This window comes from Aotus nancymaae, unplaced genomic scaffold, assembly GCF_030222135.1.
Source record: "Aotus nancymaae isolate 86718 unplaced genomic scaffold, 86718_ANA_hifiasm-v0.15.2.pri h1tg000010l, whole genome shotgun sequence".
In the NCBI taxonomy this organism is placed as follows: Eukaryota; Metazoa; Chordata; class Mammalia; order Primates; family Aotidae; genus Aotus; species Aotus nancymaae.
In genome coordinates, this window is record NW_026988421.1 from 17002008 (window position 1) to 17026043 (window position 24036).

At 35.0% G+C, this 24036-nt stretch overlaps 1 protein-coding gene across 4 annotated transcripts in view; it reads right to left on the reverse strand.

The window, feature by feature from the left end:
- Positions 1-285: 285 nt before the first annotated feature.
- Positions 286-24036, reverse strand: part of NHLRC2 (NHL repeat containing 2) — a 53599-nt gene continuing 29848 nt past the window's right edge. For 3 of the 4 annotated variants that reach the window (XM_064373826.1, XM_064373828.1, XM_064373827.1), the window contains exons 6-12: positions 21161-21250; positions 14127-14226; positions 10516-10747; positions 9823-9945; positions 8683-8892; positions 7067-7286; positions 286-3773 (exon numbers count right to left, since the gene is read on the reverse strand). In XM_064373826.1, coding sequence (XP_064229896.1) covers positions 3517-3773; positions 7067-7286; positions 8683-8892; positions 9823-9945; positions 10516-10747; positions 14127-14226; positions 21161-21250 — 1232 coding nt within the window. In that variant the 3' untranslated portion in view covers positions 286-3516. The remainder of the gene's footprint in view (positions 3774-7066; positions 7287-8682; positions 8893-9822; positions 9946-10515; positions 10748-14126; positions 14227-21160; positions 21251-24036) is intronic. The other variant, XM_012448021.3, reaches the window with a different exon arrangement.

Consider the following 24036-nt stretch of genomic DNA (forward strand, 5'->3'; position numbering starts at 1 on the left):
AGCTTTGGTAATAAAAATGACTTTAAAAAAGTTATTATATAAGTGCTTACGATTCAGTTAACTTTAAATCTTTAAACTTTATGGGTTTCCCCCCACTGTGATTTTAAAAATAAGATTGCTTACTGAAAACAAACAAAAACAACTCAGCAAAGCAGAATTAAAATAAAAAATCCATTATTTCATCATTCACAAGAACCATTATTGACATTTTCCCTCTGCATATATGTTTATGTAACTGTGAACTACAGAATTTAGGTAGATTTTAATGACTGTTGTTAAACATGATGCCAAATGGAACTATCGTACTTTTAATTGGTAGACATAAATTAATAGTAAACTTTGTGCAGGCAGAAAATTATTACATTAGAGAGATATGTATTTTCTATTTTCCTACATTTTCCAACTATAGAAAAACAAGGAAAGAGTAATTTATCTCAGTTGTATAAGCTCAAAAGTATACTGGCCATAAGAGAATCATGAGTAATTCTTAATCTTTTTGTATGTACACACACACCTATATAAATATACACATACTAAACTTTTTTTCTGGCTGTGTTGAGATTTATAGCTTTCTGAAGGTTTGACAATACTATAACTAATATTATTAGATCAGTTAAGAAAAAAAATACTTTTCATAGTCACTGAATTTTTCCAAAGTTACAGGCGATTAAACTACAGAGTTTTCCCTTGTTAAATATTTGCTTAAGACAGAATATTCAAGATAAGCTAAACTCTTTACAGAAATCATATCAAAAATTTCTACCAACTGTGGAATAAAGAGAAGAGAAAAAAAATAGGGACAAATCAGCAGAATAATTTAGAACAAAGATTCCAGGTATTATATAAAGTATGTGTAATGCCACATTACTGGCATTTCAATTGAGGTGACTTACACTAAAATCTTACTCTTTTTAAACTATCATTGGACATAATAATTTATGCAACAAGAAAAGCAAAAGTTAAAAAACATGAAGAAGTCCTTAGAGAATATGAAAGGTAGGCATGGATCAACAAGTTTTAAAAATAAACTTTCTAGTACTTCCTCCTATATGAGAGGTTTACCCTAGTCATAAATTCTAGGAACCTATTTATATTGCGTTAGTGTGATTTATTCAAAATCATACTAATCTACTACAAATAATACTTTTAACGTAAAAAACAATGCAGACTGGCAGTGGGCAAGAATAAGGATGTTCAATAAAACTGTACTTTGAGAGTCAAGAAAAGAATAAGCTAAGACTAACATAAAACGATCTAGACAAACGAAGGGGAATAGATTCTAAAAAATGCTTCTGCATTTTCAATGTACATGAAAATGTTTAACAAACACTGTGTTTGTGTATTATATTGAAAAATAAATTGTCAGACACTTCTAAATTAGCAGATTAAAATTATATATACTTCTTTTAGAGTGTGAAATTGTTTATGTCCTTAAACAAAAAGGGATTGGGCCAAAACATTCTCATCCCGTCCAACCAGAAATGAGAAATATAGTAAATCAAATGAGACTTAAAGAATAACTAACGCCGCCGGGCATAGTGGCTCATACCTGTAATCCCAGCACTTTGGGAGGCCGAGGCAGGTGGATCACCTGAGGCCAGGAGTTTGGAACCAGCCTGGCCAACATGGTGAAACTCTGTCTCTACTAAAAATACAGAAAGTTAGTCAGGCATGGTAACGTGTGCCTGTAATCCCAGCTACTGCGGAGGCTGAGGCAGGATAATCTCTTGAACCCAGAGGTGGAGGTTTCAGTGAGCTGAGATCGCGCCACTGCATCTGCCTTCCTGGGTAACAGAGCTAGACTTCATCTCAAAACAACAACAACAAAAAAAAAAAAAAAAAAAAGAAAAGAAAAGAAAAAACCTAAGGCCTATTCTCCCTAAAAGAGAATGTTATACACCCTTTTATTGCAGAGCATTTCATTTTTTTGATTGCTTGTGGAGAGAAAAGGTTTATGAGGTAATTACATATGGTTTTAAAAAGGATTCCTTTTAATTTTATATCTATACTTCTCTTTAAAAATAGCTTCAGCAGATGACTAATTAAATCAATGTCATGATTTATACATCCTTACTTCAGAGATTCAGCTAATCTTATGAATAAAACAAACTAATACTACATTTCAAAAATAACATTCCAAAAAAAATTAAAAAATAAACAGTGATGCTTTAAAAAGATTACACTTCAAATTTAGCACTGTTTTTACAAGGAAGGGAAGCATATTATGCCATATTGTCTATAAATATTTACTGAATAAACATGGTTCACCTGATATTTTAAAAATCTTGTAAGCTGATTAAATCACAAACATGTTGAACAGGTCTTAAGAAAAAATGATTAGGCTTTTAAATAGTTATAAATTATGACAGAAGAAACCTTTTCAATATCTTTTTAGGGTTAAAAAACAACAAAAATTGAAAAACAGTATTATTCTTTTCGGCCTTAATATTTTGAAGAGTAATATATTAGGATATACTGTATCTATTAATAGCATGAAAATACTTCGCACTGAAAATTTCACTTTGAAAGCTTAAAACTGATTTTTATAAACATCACAATAAATGATAATTTAAATTCTGAATATAGGAACAAAAAGCCTCTAAAGCTAAACCCAACAAATCTGCATGTAATGCTTACAAGTGAAATGTAAATTTCCAAAACAAGCAAGATACATAACCATCAGATTTAGCTGTCACAATAAACTATTTATCACAGATACTAAGTAATGTGTCCTGAAGTCCCTTTTTTCCTTGAAAGTCATAGTATTTCTGGGGACTCATTCATTATCTGAATGTAGTCACTCAAAAACAAAATTAAAGGAGTCGGTCTATATGCCCTTAGATATTCTGTGTCCAACTTTACCTGTATAAAGTTTTAAGGCATTAAAGTGGTATGTTAAAACAACAAATTATTTACAATAAAAATAGATCAAAACTCTCCTTTAAAAATGTCTCAACTGAGAAAATCACAGAAGAGAGTAAGAATCGTATTTACCACTGATGTACTCCTTAAACTTCTATAGCAATGAAAAGACTTTTTTTTTTCAGCTTATAACAGACTTTATGCCTTGAATAGTTCGTGTTCTTATACAAATGTGGATTGGAGCTTAAGTTCTGCCTAAAGTTACTGCGAAATTTACACATTCAATTGTGCTGATTGCTATTAATAAAGGTAGAAAAAGTTAAAATATCTGGATTATCAGTATTCATTGCAAATTATCTTATAGTATTCTCTACTGTAGTGTGGACTTCAGTCTTGTGCCAAATAGCAGCATAGATTACAATATCATGATTCCAATGATGATCAACGACTCAGCTAGTATTGGCCAGAGCAAAGGAATCTGTTTATAATAAAAAAAGTAAATAAGAAGCATAGGTTTATTTTAATATCAGTTGTTAGAAATGAGCAAAGGGCATCTTGGTATCCAGAGGCAGAAGTGAAGTTTTCTTTCATTAAATTACAGTGATAGGATGGGGACAGCAGGTGGTGGCAATGGGTTGCTAGCTAGCTGGCTGGCTAAAATACATACCTGAGCTCTACTGGAGCTACGCAACCTTGCTGGGTATCAGTTATTTGTAAAGGCTGACTGAACAAAACTGCCTTCATCATGCAAGCACTGCTGTCTGCACTACAGTAATAAAGAAACACGCTGATAGATACAACGGCTTCAAGTGATAAACAATCATTAGGAATCTGTAGTGAAATTGTTGGTTGATTGGAAATGTTCTCTATATCTCCAGATGGTATCTGTCCTTGAAGAAGCCATTCACTGCCTAAAAATCAAAAAAGAAATTATTAAGACGGTATAAGACAAGTAGAAAACTGGGAATATCTTATGAAGACTAGATTAATTCAATCAACAAATATTTATTAAAGATTTATAAGTACCAGGCATTGTGCTCTGTGGGAAGGACATAAATATAAATAATATATACTGACCACTCTTTATAAGTTACCAGTCTGATGATTGTATCTAATTATTATAGTTCTTCCTTTGTTTGGATACTATAAAGTAAATTACACATTTATTCCTATTAAAATCAAGCTGAATATTGCAAATATGGATATAAAGCCTTAATCTCTAAAGTTAAAAATGAAACCTATTAAATTTTAGAAATAAACATACGACATTGAGAAAATGGATCATTTTTACCAAACAGATAAGTCTTCAGGGATATATAAACTATAAAATAAAATTTTATCTAGGAAATGCAAATGTATCTGCAACTCTGTAGTGACTTTCTATTTAATAATGAATTACTGAATATCTAAAAGTAATTTAAACACACACACACACACACACACACACACACATTTCTTTAGAAACTGATACCATTGCGTATCTATCGTTTGTGGGCTTAAGCAATGTAAAAACCAAGAGATTCTGCGTATCTCATTTTAACACGTAAAACTCTCCCTCGACATATATACAGATTATCTATAACAAAAATTGAATAAGCCACTAACAAATTTTAACTCCTCAAGAATTAAAATCATCTGTAAATGTCTTTATTCATCTGACCTTCTCTTAGAAGGAACACATGTGTCATACCGGGGAAGCACAGACACATAGAGACATTCAGCCTAAGAGGGTGGCAGCCTTCAAGAGCCAGCATTTGAGAAATATATAAATGCTTTCCCGCCATGTAAATGGAGAACACTGAACATTTGGTTCTAATGACTAATGAATGACTCAGGGGATCTGTACAAAAACTGGACCATCTACTGAGTGTGATGAAATGCTGTCTACTTTTCACCTTTTCTGACTCCTTCTTTTGTTCTCAGGATGAGTCAGCTAACTCAGAGTACCTGCCTTTATCAGTCCTCTTGATGTCTCTTTTAGTTTATTGCTTTAGGTTATTGAAAAATCAAATTTGAGAAAAACATGTCAAATAAGAGTAAGAAGGTGAAAAATAAGAATCTAGAGAGATAACTACAAAACTTTTATGCTGAAGCTTTTAAACAATTTTTTTAAAATTCTCTTTAAAATTCTTTGGCTTTCTTCGCTTATTCCTGGACTGGAGAGTATCTTTTATCTAATGTATGATTTTGCTATAGAGATTAGTAGAGAACTTCTCATATTTTAAATCAAACAAAGAAAACAAACAGCTATTTTTATATCCAAATCTAGAAATAAAACAGAAAACATTTCTTTATTTTTTACATATATCACACACACAATCTGTGAAGTTACAATACATGTGGTATTTTTATGCTCTCTTTTTTTATTTTTTTGGCTTAAAACTTGCATATGGTCTAATTTCCTTAAGATTATACAGACCAAAATTTGGCTAAAAGTAAATGTTTGTTTCTAAATAACAAGTCAAAAAAGAAAATGTCCTTTAAACATAAGTGTACAAATGTACTTTGTAATATTTAAAAACTTCAAATTATTAGTATTATTGCCTGAAAATTATCTGCTTCTATATAATAAAAATGCAGCCAATATCTTGGACAAATGATAAAACAGCTAAGTATTTTCTCTATAGACTACCTCATTTGAATACTACCTGTATTTTACATCTCAATGATTCAATATTAATTAGTGTGTCTGATAATACAAAGATAAGCATGTTAATTTGTCAATGTGCTATTTTAAAAATCAATACATGGCTCCTACAATGACACTATTTAATACACTGCTCTTACAGTGACTGCGCTTACAGTAACACCGAGAAAAATTAAATTAACAATCTCCAACTGATATAATACTTCCAGACTTAAATTGGCAGTCTAGGACTTGCACAAACCTACAGAAGGCGATGGACTGGCCAGGGTTTGAGTATTCTTCTGTCTATAAAGTAAGCTCCAAAGGTCCTAGTAATACATGGTCCGCCTTCTCCCTTGTGGGGAGTGACAAGGAGATGGTTTCCCTACAGACTCAATCACCCTAGAACCAGCCTCCCAAACACTAAACAGCAGTTCCTCCCAGCTAGTCTACCAAGATATTGTTATCCTCTTTAGACACTAAGTTGATTATTATAATTGCAGGTCAGTAGCTGCTGCCCTGAGAAAGTTGAAGGTAAGAAGGTGTGAATTACCCAGGATCTGGGTAATGTACAAAAGAAAAGTGTGTGAGAGGGTACGAAGGAGGAGGAGTAGGGGAGGAAATGGAAAACTGAGTGAGAAAGTGAAAGAGCGTGGGAGACCAGGAGAGAAGAACCTCATTAGAGACAAGTTGTAATTCAGAAGTTCTGAACCACTAAAATTTCACTTTAAAATTTTTGTCCACCAGGTTACAGAAGTTGGAAAGCACTACCGCAAGGCAAGCAGTATACTAATTCCTTACCATAGATTAATGAAATAAGGAGCTGGTTCACATTGTGATTAACACATAGAAGAAAGGGAGGAATGCCTAACAGTGACTGAAAGGAAGAGTTACAGAAAAAGATGTTAAATAAAGAGGTTCCACTGCATTTCTCTATTTCAGACTTTTTTTTTTTTGAGATGGAGTCTCGCTCTTGTCGCCTAGGCTGGAGTGCAATGGCACGATTTTGGCTCACTGCAACCTCCGCCTCCCAGGGTTCAAGTGATTCTCGTGGCTCGTGCCTGGGATTACAGGCGCCCACCACCACACCCAGCTAATTTTTTGTATTTTTAGAGAGACGCGGTTTCACCATGTTGGTCAGGCTGGTCTCGAACTCCTGACCTCAGGTGATCCACCCACCTCAGCCTCCCAAAGTGCTGGGATTACAGGTGTGAGCCACCACAGCTAGTCTCTCTTTCAGACTTTTTAAATCTAAGATTCTTTTTGGAACAAGAATAGAATGAAAACCAGGATCAGAATAAGGGATGAGGTATAGGAAATCTCACGTTCTAAGAAATCATGCTAACAACTGACTTGTAACTTTTAGGGAGTTACACTGTTCTTTAATAAAAGGGAGGAAAGACTCTTGAAGACTAAAGCAAACTGCCAATGTGGGGTTGGATCTGGATTCATTTGTTCATATTAACTCTTTCAAATCTTGCCCACACAGAGTGAAAATATCACCTAACAAATGAAAAATAACTAGATTAAACATCAAGAATGTATGACGTATTAGTATTTGCAAGCTTATACGCATACCTTCAGCTGTTAGAAACCAGCAACTGGGTACTCCTTCAGTTAGCTTTGATCCTGATGGGAGGTCTAATCTGAGTTTGAACTGAAGAGTTTGGCCAGCACACGCAGTCACAGGGGAAAGTCTAATGTTTGGAGCAGATTTAGGTAATTTGGGTAACGTCTTCTGTTTTTCTACTAGAAATGGGCCATCTACCACAACATTTTCGGATCTGAAGATGGGAAGCTAGGAAATAAGAAAGTCTGTTATTAAAACGTAAGAACTTTATAGTAATTACAGAATGAGCATACTTTAAGACTTTAGTAGAATAATGAAATTCTGGATCAATTAAACTAATTTCCATTCTAGGTTGAATTAGAATGTGTTAGTTAGATACCCTCAAGATTATTTTTGTAGATACAGAAAAAGTTTATCTTAGCAAAGACAACAACAACAAAACCCAACACTTATGAATGAGGCAGAGTTAAAGTAACCGTCCACTGTTTATAGATAGCAGGAAATTAAAGGAAAAGCTTATAAATTTAAAGACAGATCTACATTCTAATTTTCATTGTCAACTATAAGATGTTATTCATCTTAGAGATCTGTGTGAAGAGAAATGACACTTACATTGCAATAGTAATTGTGTAATCTGTTTTTTGTGTTTTTTTTGGTTCTGTTTTTTTTTTTTTCTTTGAGACAGAGTTTCGCTCTTGTTGCCCAAGCTGGAGTGCAATGGTGTGATCTTGGCTCACTGCAACCTCCGCCTCCCAGGTTTAAGCGATTCTCTTGCCTGAGCCTCCCGAGTAGCTGGGATTACAGGCACACACCACCACATCTGACTAATTTTTTTTGTTTTTAGTAGAAATGGGGTTTCACCATGTTAACCAGGCTGGTTTTGAACTCCTGACATGACCTCAGGCCTGCCTCGGCCTCCCAAAGTGCTGGGATCATAGGCATGAGCCACCACGCCCGGCCCTGTGTTTTTTATTTTAAAAATATACTGTGCAAATTACCAGACTTTAGTGAAAAAAACTGTTACATTTTTTTCAGGTAAATGTCATACATCAAGAGTTAGTTTATAATAGATATTTCTCCTTGAAAATTCTGTAACAAACCATGTTCACATCTTTAAAAGTTGACTACAACTCACTGAAGTTTCTCCTACAATCTTATTTTCAATGTCTTGAGAAATGTGGTTTCTAAAGCTTTTGTTAGAAGATATTTGGTAATGGACTCATCATAGGGAAACAAAGATTACACGTCAATCTAAAGATCACTGAAAAAAAAAAGCTAAATAACCTAACCCACAGAGCGGGTGTATGTAGTATGTGTCAGTAAGCCTGTACACTTAAAAACAGATCTGAGTCCTCTCCTTTTTTTTTTCTTGGAGATTCATCAGATTCTCTCCAATTTCCAGTATTTTTCTCAAACTCTCAGCACAGATGGAACTTTTATTTTAAGACTAGGAGGATATCCTTAAAGCAGTCCTGCTGGTCTCTTTGTCAAAAAACACAACAGAAGCATCCACTTACTACTCTCCTGGAGATGGCCTAACCAAAAATGCCTCTGTCAGTGCTGTGAGGATCTAAGTATCATTCTTAAAATGACGTCCTTTAATTTATATTTTAAAATTACTTACCACAGATACCATTTTTGTTTCTAAATCCATCACTTTAATTTGATGATTATTGGTGTCTGCTACATACAGTAATTGTCCATTCTCTCCAATACACAAGCCTCCTGGTTCATTAAAAGTTGACTCGGTAAAATTGGAACTGGTAACATTATTTGTGTCTCCAGTTCCTGCTAATGTTGCACAGTGTTTTGTTTTTGGATCCACAACTTTAATCTAAAAAAGAAAGAACAAAAATTTATATATCTGAAGATCAATCTCATGTTTGTAGTATGGAAGGGTATAGTATCAAGTAAGCTAGATAATTTCTGATTGCCATTTATATTCTCAAGAAATCTCATAAAAGGAACAGGTATTTCCATATTTTCTTGAAAGCCAAATGTTCAAATTACAGTCTAAGGGGAGATACTCTATTCTAAGAACTAAAAACTATATAAAATTCCTATCTATATCTTGCCTTCTAGAAGCAATCTTTGATGAAATTATTTCTGGAATTTAAAAAAATTTTTTAATGGAATTGTTTTTCTTCGAAATGGGACACACTTTCAAAACTGAACTGACTCTGTCTTCTTAAGCATCTAGCATTAGAAGATTTGCTACTTTTGTTAAACTTAATGATTGCCAGTTATGGCTCAATTATATTAAATTTATGGTATCACATCATCAAGTACTGTATGAATATTTATTATCCACTGATTTCTGTAAAAGTAAAAATGCAATAAAACAAAACAATTTAATAGACAAAAATGGAAGTGCTGCTAAAAGCAAAATTATTTACTAACAGGCATTGTAACTATGCAACATCTCAAAAGCGTTCATTTGTTAATTGACATATTAATTTCCCTGCTACTTGCCTTATCCTGATATACTGAATATGTTACTAAGCAGCTTTGATGGGCTGCAATTCACAGCTGTTGGCCATTGCCATTGGAACTGGTTTAGTGCTTTTCCTAGTTCAGAATACCATCATAACCTCGTGGCAAAACAGGACCAAGAAAAGAACAGAACAAGCTGGGATATAGTTGTCAAAGACTGTTATTCCTTTCTATATTTTAGAGTGGCACTTGTAGGAGGCTCACAGATCTTTCAGCATTTTAAATGCCACATACAAAAAGCAAGATATTATATAATTCTGTCACGACTCACCTTGTGATTGTAGGAGTCTGCCACATAAAGTAAATTTCTTTTCTTGTCCCACGTTACTCCAAGGGGGTGTTGAAGCTTTGCATTGATTCCTACTCCATCAACATCACCAAAAGCAAATAAATTCTTTAATTTTTTAAAAGGAAAGAAACAGCAGTTATTATAATTTTTACAGTATTTTGTTAGGATACAAAGTGAAAATTCAGATAGTTATAAATGATATTCAAGTTAAAAGGGAAAATGCTGATTTTAATATAAATAGGGTTGGATACTTGATTCAGATTAGAAAAAAATGACAGTATTTTGAACCGGTGGTTCAAATAATCTGTGGTGCTTAGTAGTTTTACTCACAATAAAACATCTGGTCAGGAACAAGTCAAGTCCACTAGTCTGGTGCTCTTTCCACCCCACTGCCCAATATGTAATTTACATTTTTTTCTTTTCTCCAATAATCAATACTTCATCTTTTCTTTCTCCCTGAAACCTTAACATTTATACATAATAGAGTCAGTTTACTTCTCTTAGAAGGTGTGCTCCTCATGTTGCTTTATATTCACATTTCCTTTGGTTTGACTTTCATTTTAATTCACAGATAGGCCAAGGATAATCTCTTAAATCTTATTAACTTTCTATAATTCACAAAATTGACAGCTTGCTCAGTGTCTGAGTGCACTGGGCAAGAGTGACTGTCATTACCATGGGATCTCTTTCTCCTCCCACGAGGTGCTTCACTGCTCCATCTTTCAGCGAAATGGTTCTCACTGTACTGCTCTCACTATCTGCTACAAACAGGCAGCTCCAGGGATCTTCAGAGGCCAGGGAAAGGCCTGAAGGTTGAGCAAAAGCTGCCTTGTGAGGATAGGCATTGTTTCGATTCTCTTCATTTCCACTTCCAGCAAACCTAAGGCAGGTTCCTTTTGTTAACTCACTGAAAAAGACAAGTTCATAGGTGGGGTCAACATGTGGTATATTGTGTTCAAATTAGTTATTAAATAAATGAACTTAAATGATCGACTCAACAGTGATAAGCCTTGTAAAAAAACAAACTGCTGATCTTGGCCTAGTTAATTTGTTCAAGTCAGCTTTTACTGTCATTTTGCCAATCAATTTATTTACCCATTGTGTAGGAAACTTTTTACTTTATTCTGACATACACAAAACTGAAATCACTTTCAAAGGTCAAATGAGAAATCCCTGACAGAGTTAGAATTATAAGATAAAAATAATGATCAGATTATTGATGAGATAGACTGTTTTTACCACTGTAAGTTCTTAACTTCTTACATGCAATATTAGCGCGATCCCGGCTCACTGCAACCTCCGCCTCCTGGGTTCAGGCAATTCTCCTGCCTCAGCCTCCTGAGTAGCTGGGATTACAGGCACGCGCCACCATGCCCAGCTAATTTTTTGTATTTTTAGTAGAGACGGGGTTTCACCATGTTGACCAGGATGGTCTCGATCTCTTGACCTCGTGATCCACCCGCCTCGGCGTCCCAAAGTGCTGGGATTACAGGTGTGAGCCATTGCACCCGGCTGATTATCTAGCTCTTGATAGTTTCAAGCTTCAGTTTTCATTGAAAGTGTTTTGTGTTATTGTATATAAACAGAGACTAGTAAAAGGAATTAAAGAATAGTTTTTGATAGCCAGGTCAGACATTACTATTATAAGAAAAATGATAAAAATGTACACAATTATCTTACAATTACATGGTATAATTATGTACAGTTAAATCAGTTATAGAAATCAATCTCTTATATACATTAGGGAAATTTCTATTTAAAGAACTATTGCAGTGATTCCTTTTGTAATGCAGAGAAAGTTTTAGACCTTGGTTTCTAAGTTTATGACAGAGGGATTGTAAGGAAGACATGATAGTGTGTTGTGTTGAGGGAAGGGAAGCAGCTGACTTATGACACAAAATGAGAGTATGTGTAAATCATTTCTGAATATGGTACAACATGCAAAAGTCTGAACTAACGATCACTTTCTGGCTGATATGTTCCCATGATAAGTTAGGTAGGGAGCAGGGGACAGAGGCAAAGGGATTTAGGATGCATAAAATATGGCCACTTATTCAAGAAATGTATAAACATAAACTAGCCAGTAAAATACATGTAATAAGTAATATGCAAAGCAAATTAATTGAAAGGAGTCTACAAGTAGTCTTACTACTTTAAAAATGAGACTCCTTAATTAAATAAAAGAAAGAGTGGGGAGAAACAATAACTTTTAAAATGCTATCATTACTACCTGAAGATTAGTAATAAAGATAATATATCTTTAAAATTAAAATACAGGTCAACATGATCCTAGTGCCAATTTCCTATTATGAAGGAAAGTGACAACTCGACTTATTAGGAAATGTAGGCAGCTCTTGACCATCTATGTCTAAAACAGCCATCACCCAGAACAGCATATTCTGGCAACTTCTGTTCCTTCTGTTTGCTATTTGTAGTTATGCTTCATGTAAAATCTTATTGGTAACCTCACTGTTCAGGCTACCATCATTTCTTGCCTGGATAATAGGAATAGGCTCCTCAATGGTATCTCTGTCTCTAGTCTTGTTCTACTCTGAGTACTGCCAGTGTTCTTTTAAAAACACAAATCTAACCATGTCACTTCCCAGCTTAAACCTTTCTATAAAGGCTTGTAGAATATCCAAATCCCTTAAAAGTACTCACAAGGCACAGTGTGATCTGGCTTCTACTGACATCACTAGTGCCAACTCTTGCCTGGAAAACTTCCCACTCTCCCCATGTAACTTCTACCACTCTATCAGGTGTCTGTTTAGTTACCTCTTCCAAGAAGTCCTCCTTGACAACTCAAATCTTATTGATGTTGGGTCTTCCTCTTACTTATACAGGGAACAATCACAATTTGCAGTGCTTCCTTTTGCATACACTAATTTTAAATTTTTTTTTGCTGATCTGATTATTCCTCTCTAAGTCCACTGATGATAGCAACCACACCTTTTCATTTTATCCTTAACATAGTGAGCATATTATTTCATCCCTGTTGCCTAGCACATAGTAGGTTTCATAAATATTTGCTAGATAAATGATTAAATGTCTTAACACATTATATAAATGTGTCCAAAAGCAACATGCACAAACATACACACTATTCGGAATATCTGCTATTTTGAAGCATCTATACAAATGCTGCTTTCTATTAATAAAGGTAACTTGAAATGATCATTTTCCATGGCTATTTGACAGCCTTTCTGGTTAATGGCTTTTACTCATTTATTCTCAAACCCTTACTGTGCTCCTCTTAGGTACCAAATACTGTGATAGATACAAGGGATATAAAAATGAATGGGAGAGGGTCCCTTCCTCTATGAGACAGTTTAGTAAAAGGAAGGAAATGGCTAAAAAGAACAATCAAAAAAGAAGAAGAGGGAGAAAGGGGAAGGGGCAGTGAGGCAAGGCAGGAAAACTTAGTGCAGTGATGTAACTATATACCAGGTACTGTACGGTGAGGTCACAGAGACGAGTATGGTCAGTTCTGTCTGGGGTTTAGGGGGAAGAGGAAAGGCTCCAAGGAAAAAATATGAGAAACTTTGCAGACACTACCCTTTCATCCTTATATCCTCATGACAGCAAAGCTACCTATGTTTACTGTACATGTTAGGTACTATACCAAGCTCTTCACACATATTATTAATTCTCAAAGCAAGGCTATGAGCTAATATAAATAAGGAAACTGAGGTTTTGAAAGTTAAAGTGGCTCTTCTAAACTCATACAGATAATAAATGGCAGAGCCAGGATTCAATCTCAAGCCTGACTACAAAAAGTGGGTTATTAAGCACTCTCCTATGTGGTATTCAACTATTTGAATGAATGGTTAGAGACAGTTCAGCTATGTCTTAAAATATTCTTAGCTCTCTTTCTGGACATTAAAAAGAATGGTTCTTTGCAGGTTTCCTGAAGTGAAGCGTGGCCATGAGACTTACTCTGGCTGATAAAATGTAAGTAGAAGTGACGTGTGTCACTTCTGAGTAGAAATTTTAAGACTCAGTGAGTGACTTATCACCTCTTTCTCTCTTACTGTGCCAGGATGACTGGCAAAGCTCCCAACAGTGGCTGTTTCATCAGCATGGGTGGCAGAGTAGTACTCCCAGTGAACCCATGCGAGTAAGCAAGAAACACACCTTGTTTTAAGCCACTGAGAATCTGCATTGCATGCTATGGCAGTTTAACCTAGCACATCATGACTGGTACAGTGAGGATAGTGATTTTGAAAAAAGAAATTCTATGAATGCCAAGTAGGACAGTCTACTCGAAGACAGAGGCTGTCACTTACTTTTTCTTAGGCAGTTTCCCAGAATCCAGTAGTAGTGCCCATATCTGATGAGTCCCCGCCATGGCTATCCACAGAATGTCATCTCTTTGGACTTCTGAACCTTTATAAAAATAAATCATAATTATTATATACATATCTGGTTAATACAAACACTCCAATGATTTTAAAATGTTAATTTATGGAAGATAACAATATGTTTATGAATCATCTGATAAATAAAAATATGTGCAATGTTTCAAGTTATCTTTAAAAATTTTGTTTTCTTGTGAAAGGTTTACTTTTTAAGATTTCCCATTTTACCTGCAACAATTTCACAGGAATCCAAAGTATTCTTACTTACTAGTACGTCCTCTGCATCTCTGCATCTGAACTCTGCCTCAGCAGTCTGTTAATTTTACAGTGAGCATTAACAATGTTTTTAAACATCTGATTTCTTATTTTACATGATATAAACAATATTAAAAGTGACACTGGTATGCACATATTCTGGAGACTGTCTCTGCTTAATCACCTTAAACTACATCAAAAGCTTTCCACAATTAATTTTTAGCATACCATAATGTTTCAGTTATTCTAGAGCCATAACCTAGGACTACTAAAATGAACAGGAAATCTAAGCTAATAAAATATTCTGTTATTTTAGATATGCTAACACTCAAATAAAAGGTTCAAAGCATGTGATGCACTTAGAGTAATGCTTGGAGGTAGCATCACTCAAATGTTAGCCACAATCATTATTTAGTGAATCTGGACCTTAATTTTATAGTATTTGTACTAGGAAAATTTAAATACATTTACAAACTGAACAGCCCTTCAACAGACACCAAAGAGGGTAAAAAGTATAACACAATCTCTTCCACTTAAGAAGGTTGTTAATTTTACAGTGAGTATTAACAATGCACATATGACCAACAGATATTTGGTACCTAAGAAAGCACTAAGTTTATAATTGCTTAGTTCTATTAAATCTACCATAAATCTAAGACAATAAACATTTTAGTATTAAACAATGAAAATGATTGAGTCTTATATTCCTACATAGTCAATGGTATCATCAACTATGGAAATGACCAAACAAACCAAAAAGTTTAGTAGGTAATAGAAACAAAAACATAGAAAGCTCACAAAAATGAATAATCTTATTCATTCTAACTTATTTTGGAATGTTTTCCATTCACAGTATTTCAAAGCCTTTATTGGTTCAAATATTTTTAAAATGCTACATGAAAAAATGTAAATGATTGTTTTCAAGTCCTCTACCCAGTTCTTTCATTTCTCTGAATGACATAAAGTTACTCTTATGGTAATGTGACAGACCACTAAAAGAAGAGGGCTCCTGAAAGCATTCCTTCACCTTCCTTAGCTTTGGAACCAGGTGGGTCTGGATTTGAATTGTAAATACATCACTATGTAATATGTGTGCCTCAATTTCCTTATCTGTAAAATAAGCACATCAACACTCTCTACATAAGATTACTGGAATGAATAAAACAATGTAAGCAAAGTACTCAACATGGTGCCAGACATCATGTTAGGTGCTAAACAATTTACTTTCAACTTTTATACCTAGTGTGCGCCGTCTTTCCTCTTCCTAGAAAGCTTACCTCCAGATATGAACATTCATTCAGATCTCTGCTCAAGCTTCTTCCCTGCTCCCCCATCTAATACCACACACACACACACACACACACACACAAACACACACACACACCCCCATCATGCTTAGCTCCTTACCTTGCCTATTTTTCACTGTAGCATTTATCACTTTTACATGTTACATATTTATTAATTTACTGCCTTTCTCCTCTATTGACCATAAGGTCTAAGAGGCCAGCAGCTTTGTTTTATTGGCAGTTTTATTAGCAGCACATAGAATAGTGCCTGGCACAAGGCAAATGTTCAGTAGGTATTTGTTTATTGGGTAAACTTTCCCTTAGGAGCCACAAAAAAGAAAAAAGGTCCTTTATTTTGTCATTATATATATAAGCCCTAAAACTATCCTAAGGATGGTTGGTATTCCCTAATAGTACTAATGATTCATCTCTAATCAAAAAAGTCTGCTATAGATATAAACCTGTACTATTATCCTTTCAAATACTGATGCTGAATGGGAGTGGCAGCCCACCCTAAAAAATGCTTTGGATATTTGATGGGTAATATATTGTGTAATAATATAGTCATGCCAGATAATTTACATAATGATTATACTATTTCATTATACATTATACTTATTTCTTCTTCATATTTATTTTATATATATATATATATATATATATATATATATATATATATATATAGCACAGGTGGATTCCATTACCTATGTAAAGGAGGCATTTCATAAAATTTATTATAGGAAGGGGATTTGGGATCTGATAGGGCTGAGAACTCTGAAGCCACACATAACAATAAAGCCTTTAACATCGCTAAAAAGCTTCCATTCATGATAAAAACTCTTAGCAAACTAGGATCAGAAGGCATTTTATTTAATCTTATAAAAAACATTTTTAAGAGAGTCATAGCAAACATCCTACTTAAGAATAAAATACAGCAAACATCCCCTGAGAATAAAAATGAGAAGTGTTGATACCTACTATCAACACTTCTATTTAACACCTTATAGAGGTCCTAGTTTGTGCAACGAAGAAGGAAAAAGAAGAGGAGTACAAAAAGATTAGAAATAAAACTGTAGTTATTAGCAGATGACAGAATTATGTACACAGAAAATCTTTACAATTTTATAGAGGAATTCAGCAATGTTGTTGAGTATAGTCAGTAAGGAAGGATAAATTATTTTATCGGTTTACAGCAGCAAACAAATATAAAAGAAAATTTATAACAACATTAAAGAACATCAAACACCTAAGGGTAAATCTAACAAAAGATTTATAAGCCTTCTACACTGAGAATCGTTATTGAGGGAAATAAACACAGATATTTTTATACAACTTATCTTCATTGAAAAGTCAGCTCCAGCCAATGTTAGATCCTTGTAGGTAACAAGACTGCAAGGTTGACCAAGTAAACGAAAATCCTTTCAACTTCTCAGGTCACAAGCCTTGGAGTCATCCTTAATTCCTCCTTTCTGTCACATGTCACACATGATGACCCATCAGCAAATTATGTAGGCTTCTTATTCAAAATATATCCAAAATCTGACCACTTCTCACCACCTCCACCTTGACCTAAGCCGCCATCAGGGATTACTGCAAGAACTCCTTCTGAACTGGTTTGTCATCCTGTTCCCACCTTGAAAACTGCCTCTTTCTCATTCACTTCAATGTCCCACTCTAAGAAAATCTCAGAAGGGTGAGTTAAGCAAATTTAGCTCTAAGCCTTAGGAACAAAAACACTTGCTTTTCTTAGCTTGCTTTTAGAGCCTCTGTCTTGGCAAAGGAGAGCTATTTTTGTGTACAGCTGAGTGAAAGATCAAATTTAGCTCCATTATCTAGTTCTCCAGACAGGTTGGTCTAGCTCAACTGAGGCTTACAAGAAGGCAAGAGCTTCCCAGTGACAGAGAAAGTATGCGCATTGGTTTAGTTTTGATCTCTGTGTACTTATTTCCTTCAGATGCCCGAGGAATGAGAAGTAGAGAAGCAGCGGCTGTGTCAAGTCAGGGTTCAGGTGTTTGGAAATCTACATACCAACTTATGAGGATGATGATAATCACCATCCAGGTCACTTTCTGTGTTGATGGCACTGAACTAATCACTTTACATGGATTATTTCCTTTAATTTAACAACCTTAAGAAGTCTTATCATCATCTTCATTTTATAAAAAACCAGCTTCAAAGAGGCTAAATAATTTGCTGAAATTCACACAGCTAAACTTGGAAAATGAATTCATTAGTGAATCTGACTCCAGATAATTAGTGTTCTGGTAAGAATAAAAGAACTACGGAAGTGAGCTTGTGCTCTTCGGTTCAGTTCTCTTGCTTGCCCCCTTTTGGCCCTCCCTTCTGCCTCTGACCCATGGACTTAGCTCTGGTATCAAGTACTCAAGTGCATTTCTGTCTGTGACTAGAAACAGGGATCTGACTAAATGTACCCACAGCCTCCTACTCCAGGATGCATAGCGAGGTTTATCCCTCTGCCTTTCTCTCTCTGGCAAAGGTCTATGGTTGAATAATCTCTTTAACGTTTATTTTCTAGTCCCTTGCCTTCCCATTTTTGGTTTGCTTCAGATCATCAGCATCTATTTGTGACATTTTATAACAAAATTCTTATCTTATAGAAAACAATGATAATAGCAAACATGTATATTATGCTTTCTATGCACCAGGCACTGTTCTAAGTGCTTTACATATATTAATTCTCATCCTCATGATAAGTCTTTCAGGTAGGTACTAGTTGTATCCTCAATTTAGATGGGGAAACTGAGGTACAAAGAGGCTATGAAACTTGTCCCAAGTCACACAACCAAGGGAACCACCGTGTGGCTTCATTGTACAGGGATGACCAAAAGCTGAGGGTAGAGCACTAACACTTCAGAAAACTCTCCAGCTAATCTAGGCCCCTGTATTGAGGCAAAAATCAAAAGGCAACAGCTGCCCAGCTAGAGGGATTTGAAAGATACGGTACATTGACCTGGCAATAATAAAATGAAGGCCCAGCTTAGCTCCTGACCAAACTGACTCAATCTTTCATAATGATAACGTAAGTACTATTACTATTTATCTCAGCCTCTATTGTTTTATATAAGATGCCTGATATATAATAAATAATGAGAAGACACACATAAAAGAAAAAAAAATTACCCACTTTTAAATAACAAAGGAATGATCAGAAACAGACTTGAGGATAGTCCCCAAATTTCGACCTATCAAACACAGACTTTGAAATAACTATGTATAGTATGTTAAAGAATCTAGAGAAAAAGGTGGCCAAGACACCTAAATAGATAGGGAATTTCAGCAGAGATGAATCTATAAGAAATGCAAATACTATATTAAAAAGGCACAATATTAGAGATGAAAAATTCCTTCAACAAATGATATGGTTTGGGCACGTCCCCACCCAAATCTCATCCCGAACTGTAATCCGAATTGTAATCTCCACATGTCAAGGGAGGGACCCGATGGGAAGTGATTAACCATGGGGGCAGTTTCCCCCATGCTGTTCTTGTAATAGTGAATGAGTTCTTAAGAGATCTGGTTGTTTGATAAGTATCTGGCACTTCCCCCTTGATATTCTCCCTTGCCTGCCTGCTAAGTAAGATGTGATTTATTGCTCCCTCACCTTCTGCCATAATTTTAAGTTTTCTGAGGCCTCCCCAGCCATGTGGAACTGTGAGTTAATTAACCCTCCTTTCTTTATAAATAACCCAGTCTTAGGTAGTATCTTTATAGCAGTGTGAGAATGGACTAATACAACAGGCTCATCAGTTGACTAGACACAGCTGAAAAAAGAATTAATGACCCTGAAGATAAAAAAATAGAAATTACCAGCACAAAAAGAAAAAAAAAAGGAGTGAATAAAAAGAACACAATATGCAAGAGTTATTGAATATAATATTAAAAAGAAATCTAACATATGAGTAGCTGAAGCCCCAGGAAGAGAAAGAGAGAAAGGGGCAGAAAAAAATATCTGAAGATATAATGAGTGAGAATTTCTTGAAAATAAGGAACAACAAACCACAGATTTGAGAATTCCAAGAAGATAATTCTTAGGTTAATAAAACTAATGAAAACCAAAGATAAAACCCTGAAAGCAATCAGAGAAAAAAAACACACTTTACATATAAAGAACAAGAGATAATATTAAAACAGATCTCTTGTGAAAAACTACGTAAGTCAAAAGACAATGGAGTGACATCTTTAAAGTATTAAAAGAAAAAAATGTTAATCCAGATTCACATATGGAGTAAAAATAACTTTCAAAATGAAAGCTAGATAATTTTTCAGAACAGAATAAAGGGAAGAGAAGTCACTGTCAGCAGATCTGTGTCGTAAGAAGTTCTTTAGGCAGAAGCAATGACTCCCAACAGACATTTGGGACTTTTAAGAAAACAGCCACTGTGGAAAACAATTTGGCAGTTTCTTATACACATTCACATACCATACGACCCAGTAATCTCATTCCTAGGCATCTGCCCAAGAGAAGTAAATGCATATTATCACACACACACAAAAAAAACTGTGCATAAATGTTTATGGAGGTTTTTTACAGCCACTGAAACCTAGAAATACCTTCAAATGTCTATCAACTGGTGAATGAATAAACAAACTGAGTAGAGCCATATAATGAACTACTACTCAGTGGTAAAAGAGAACAAACTACTGATACAAGGAACTACAGGGATGAATCTCAGAAGCATTATGCTAAATGGAAGAAGCCAGACATGAAAGATGACAGAGAATAGAAAAGAGATCACTGCTGCCAGCTGCTGGAGTGGGTGTGGTGATGGTTGGGGAAGACCCCACAATAGGCTAAGAAATAACTTTTTGGAATAATGAAAATATGTTGTATCTTGACTGTGGTAAAAGTTACAAGACTGCACATATCTGTCAAATTTGATAGAATTATATCGCTAATAAGGATAAATTTTACTTTATGTAAATTATATCTAATTAATCTAAAAAACTTAACCAATGTGATAAGGTAGTATAAGAATCTTCTCTCAAATTTTGTACATAAAGACACAACTTCTTATTTTAACAAAACAAAAATGTACTAGTCATACTGTATCAAATTTATTCCTTCAAAACTTTCTGTGTCATCTGATTATTTTTAAAGCAAAAATATTTTCATGGTATTTTATATCATATTAATAATGGAAGTCAGAGAAGCATATTATTGAAGCACATAAATACCAACACTGTCGATTATCAGACTAGCATACTAAATAGTTGGATTCCAACCATTAAAGGCTGTAAAAGAGTGGCTAAACTTCTCTCTAGGGAAAATACTGATTAAAGGGCCAAGAAAGGTTAATGGGATTCTGGCACGTTATGCTTTCTATAAATGACTCAAAATCAGGTAAAGTCTAAAGTACTTAGATACTGATAGGGGTTTCGGCTGGGTGCAGTGGCTCATACCTGTAATCTCAGTACTTTGGGAGGCCAAGGCAGGCAGATCACTTGAGGTCAGGTGAAGACCAGCTTGGCAAACATGGTGAAACCCCATCTCTACTAAAAATACAAAAATTAGCTGGGTGTGGTGGTACAGGCCTGTAATCCCAACTACTCAGGAGGCTGAGGCAGGAGAATCAGTTGAACCCAGGCAGCAGAGGTTGCAGTGAGCCAAGATCACACCACTGTACTCCAGTCTGGGCAAGACAGCGAGACTAGGACTCCAAAAAAAATAAAATAAAATATGATACTGATAAGGGTTTCAACCTTTATGCTAAAACATCTTTCAGGCTGTTGTCTGGCATGAATGGAGTCAACAAAGACCTGATACACATTTTAGAAACATTACAAAGTATCTGCTGAAAAACCGAAACTGTAATTAGCAATTATTTTTAGTGCATCATGTTCTCACCATATTAAGAACAACAATTAAAAAATGAACACAGATAAAACTTACTTTTGTAAAAATCACTTTATATTGCTTATTTTTATGCCTTTATGACTGTACAGCATAGTTAGGTTAAATATTCAGATACTATTTAAAATACATACACACATGCATTTACACATTACACGTATATTTAAAATATTGAGAGGTATTTCTAGTCCCTTTCCTAGATCTTTTCCAAATTTTTAATTGACCAGTAAGAATTGTGTATATTCATAGGGTACAATGTAATGTTTTGATCTATGTATACATTGTAGAAAGATTCAGTCAAACTAACATATCCATGACCTTATCAACATTTTTTTCTGTGGTGCAAATGTTAAAAAATCAATTCTTGTAACAGTTGTGAAATACACATTAATAACTAGAGGTCAGTCACCACGCAGTGCACTATTATCGCTAAAACTTATTCCTCCAACTGAAACTCTGTACACTTTGATCAACCTCTTCTCTTTCCCATTTTCCTAGCCTCTAGCAACCACATTCCTAAGTACTTTTTCTGAGATTTTCTTAGAAAACTTTTAAATTTATTTTTTATTTTAAAATTTCTGTTGTAGAGATACTGTGTCGCTATGTTGACCAGACTGGTCTAAAACTCCTGGCCTTAAGAAATCCTCTCACCTCAGTGTCCCCAAGTGCTGAGATTACAGGCATGACCCAGCATGCCTGGCCTAAGACTGATGTTTTTAGACTCCACAAATAAGATCATAGAGTATCTGTCTGTCTGGCTTATTTCACTTAGCATAATGTCTTCTGCTTCCATCCATGTTGTCATGAATGACAGTATTTAAAGTTGTGTAGTATTCCAGTGTGTAGAAATACATTTTCTTCTTCTTCTTTTTTTTTTTTTTAGTGATGAAGTCTCACTCTGTCACCCAGGATGGAGTGCAGTGGCATGATCTTGGTTCACTGCAACCTCTGCCTCCTGGGTTAAAGAGATTCTCCTGCCTCAGCCTCCTGAGTAGCTAGCATTACAGGCACCCACCATTATGCCCAGGGTTTTACCATGTTGGCCAGGCTGGTCTTGAACTCCTGACCTCAGGTGATCTGCCTGCCACAGCCTTCCAAAGTGCTGGGATTACAGGCATGAGCCACCATGCCCAGCCTCAGATACACATTTTCTTTACCCATTCATCCACAAATGGACAGTTGGGTTGCCTCCATATCTTGGCAATTGTGAAAATGCTGAAATAAACATGGGAGTGCGAATATCTCTATGACACAACAATTTTAAAGCCTTTATTAAGTGGGACTGCTGGATCATATGAATATTGTATTTATAGTTTTCTTGAGGCACTTCCACACTGTTTTCCAAAATGGCTGTATTAATTTACATTCCCAACAGTGTACAAAGGTTCTCTTTTTTTCTGCATCCTCACCAACATTTATCATTTGTTATTTTGATAAAGTCATTCTAACAGGTGTGAGGTAATATCGCATCATGGTTCTAATTCTCATTTCCTTGATAATTAGAGATGATGAATATTTTCTCACATATCTGTTTGCCATTCATATCTCTTTTGAGAAATGTTTGTTGATACCCTTTGCCCATATTTTGGTTAGGTTGTTTTCTTGCTATTGAGTTTAGTTTGAGTTCCTTACATATTTTGGAGATTAGTCCCTTATTTGTTGTATGGTTTGCAGATATTTTCTTTCAACCCATAGGTTGTCTCTTCATTCTGTTAACTGTTTTCTTTGCTATATGGAGCTTTTTGTTTTGATGCAATCCCACTGGTCTATTTTTGCTTTTGTTGCCTGTGTTTTTGGAGTCTTATCCAAGAAATCATTCATTGCCCAGATCGATGTCATGGAACTTTTCACATTTTCTTCTTGTAGCTTTACAGTTTCAGGTCTTGTAAGTCTCACATCTATTTTGAGTGGGTTTTTGCATATGATATGGTCCAATTTCATTCTTCTGTATGTGGATATCCGATTTTCCCAAAACCATTTATGAAAGGAATTGTCCTTTCCTCATTGTGTGTTCTTGGCACTTTTGTTGAAAACCATTTGACTGTAAATACTTGGGTTTATTTCTGGGTTTTCGATCCTGTTTGGTTGATATGTCTGTTTTTATATCAGTACCATGCTGTTTTGATTACAATAGCTTCATATTTTGAAATCAGGAAGTGTGATGCCTCCAGCTTTGTTCTTTCTGCTCAAGACTGCTTTGGCTAATTCATATTCAGAATCTTTTCTAGTTCCATACACATTTTAAGATAGTTTTTTTCTATTTCTATGAAAAATGACAACACAGTTTTGATAGAAATTACACTGAATCTGTAGAATGCTTTGGGTAGTATGAACATTTTACCATATTAATTCTTGAATCCATGAACATGAGATATCTCTCCATTTATTTGTCCTCTTCAAGTTCTCCCATCAATGTTTTATAGTT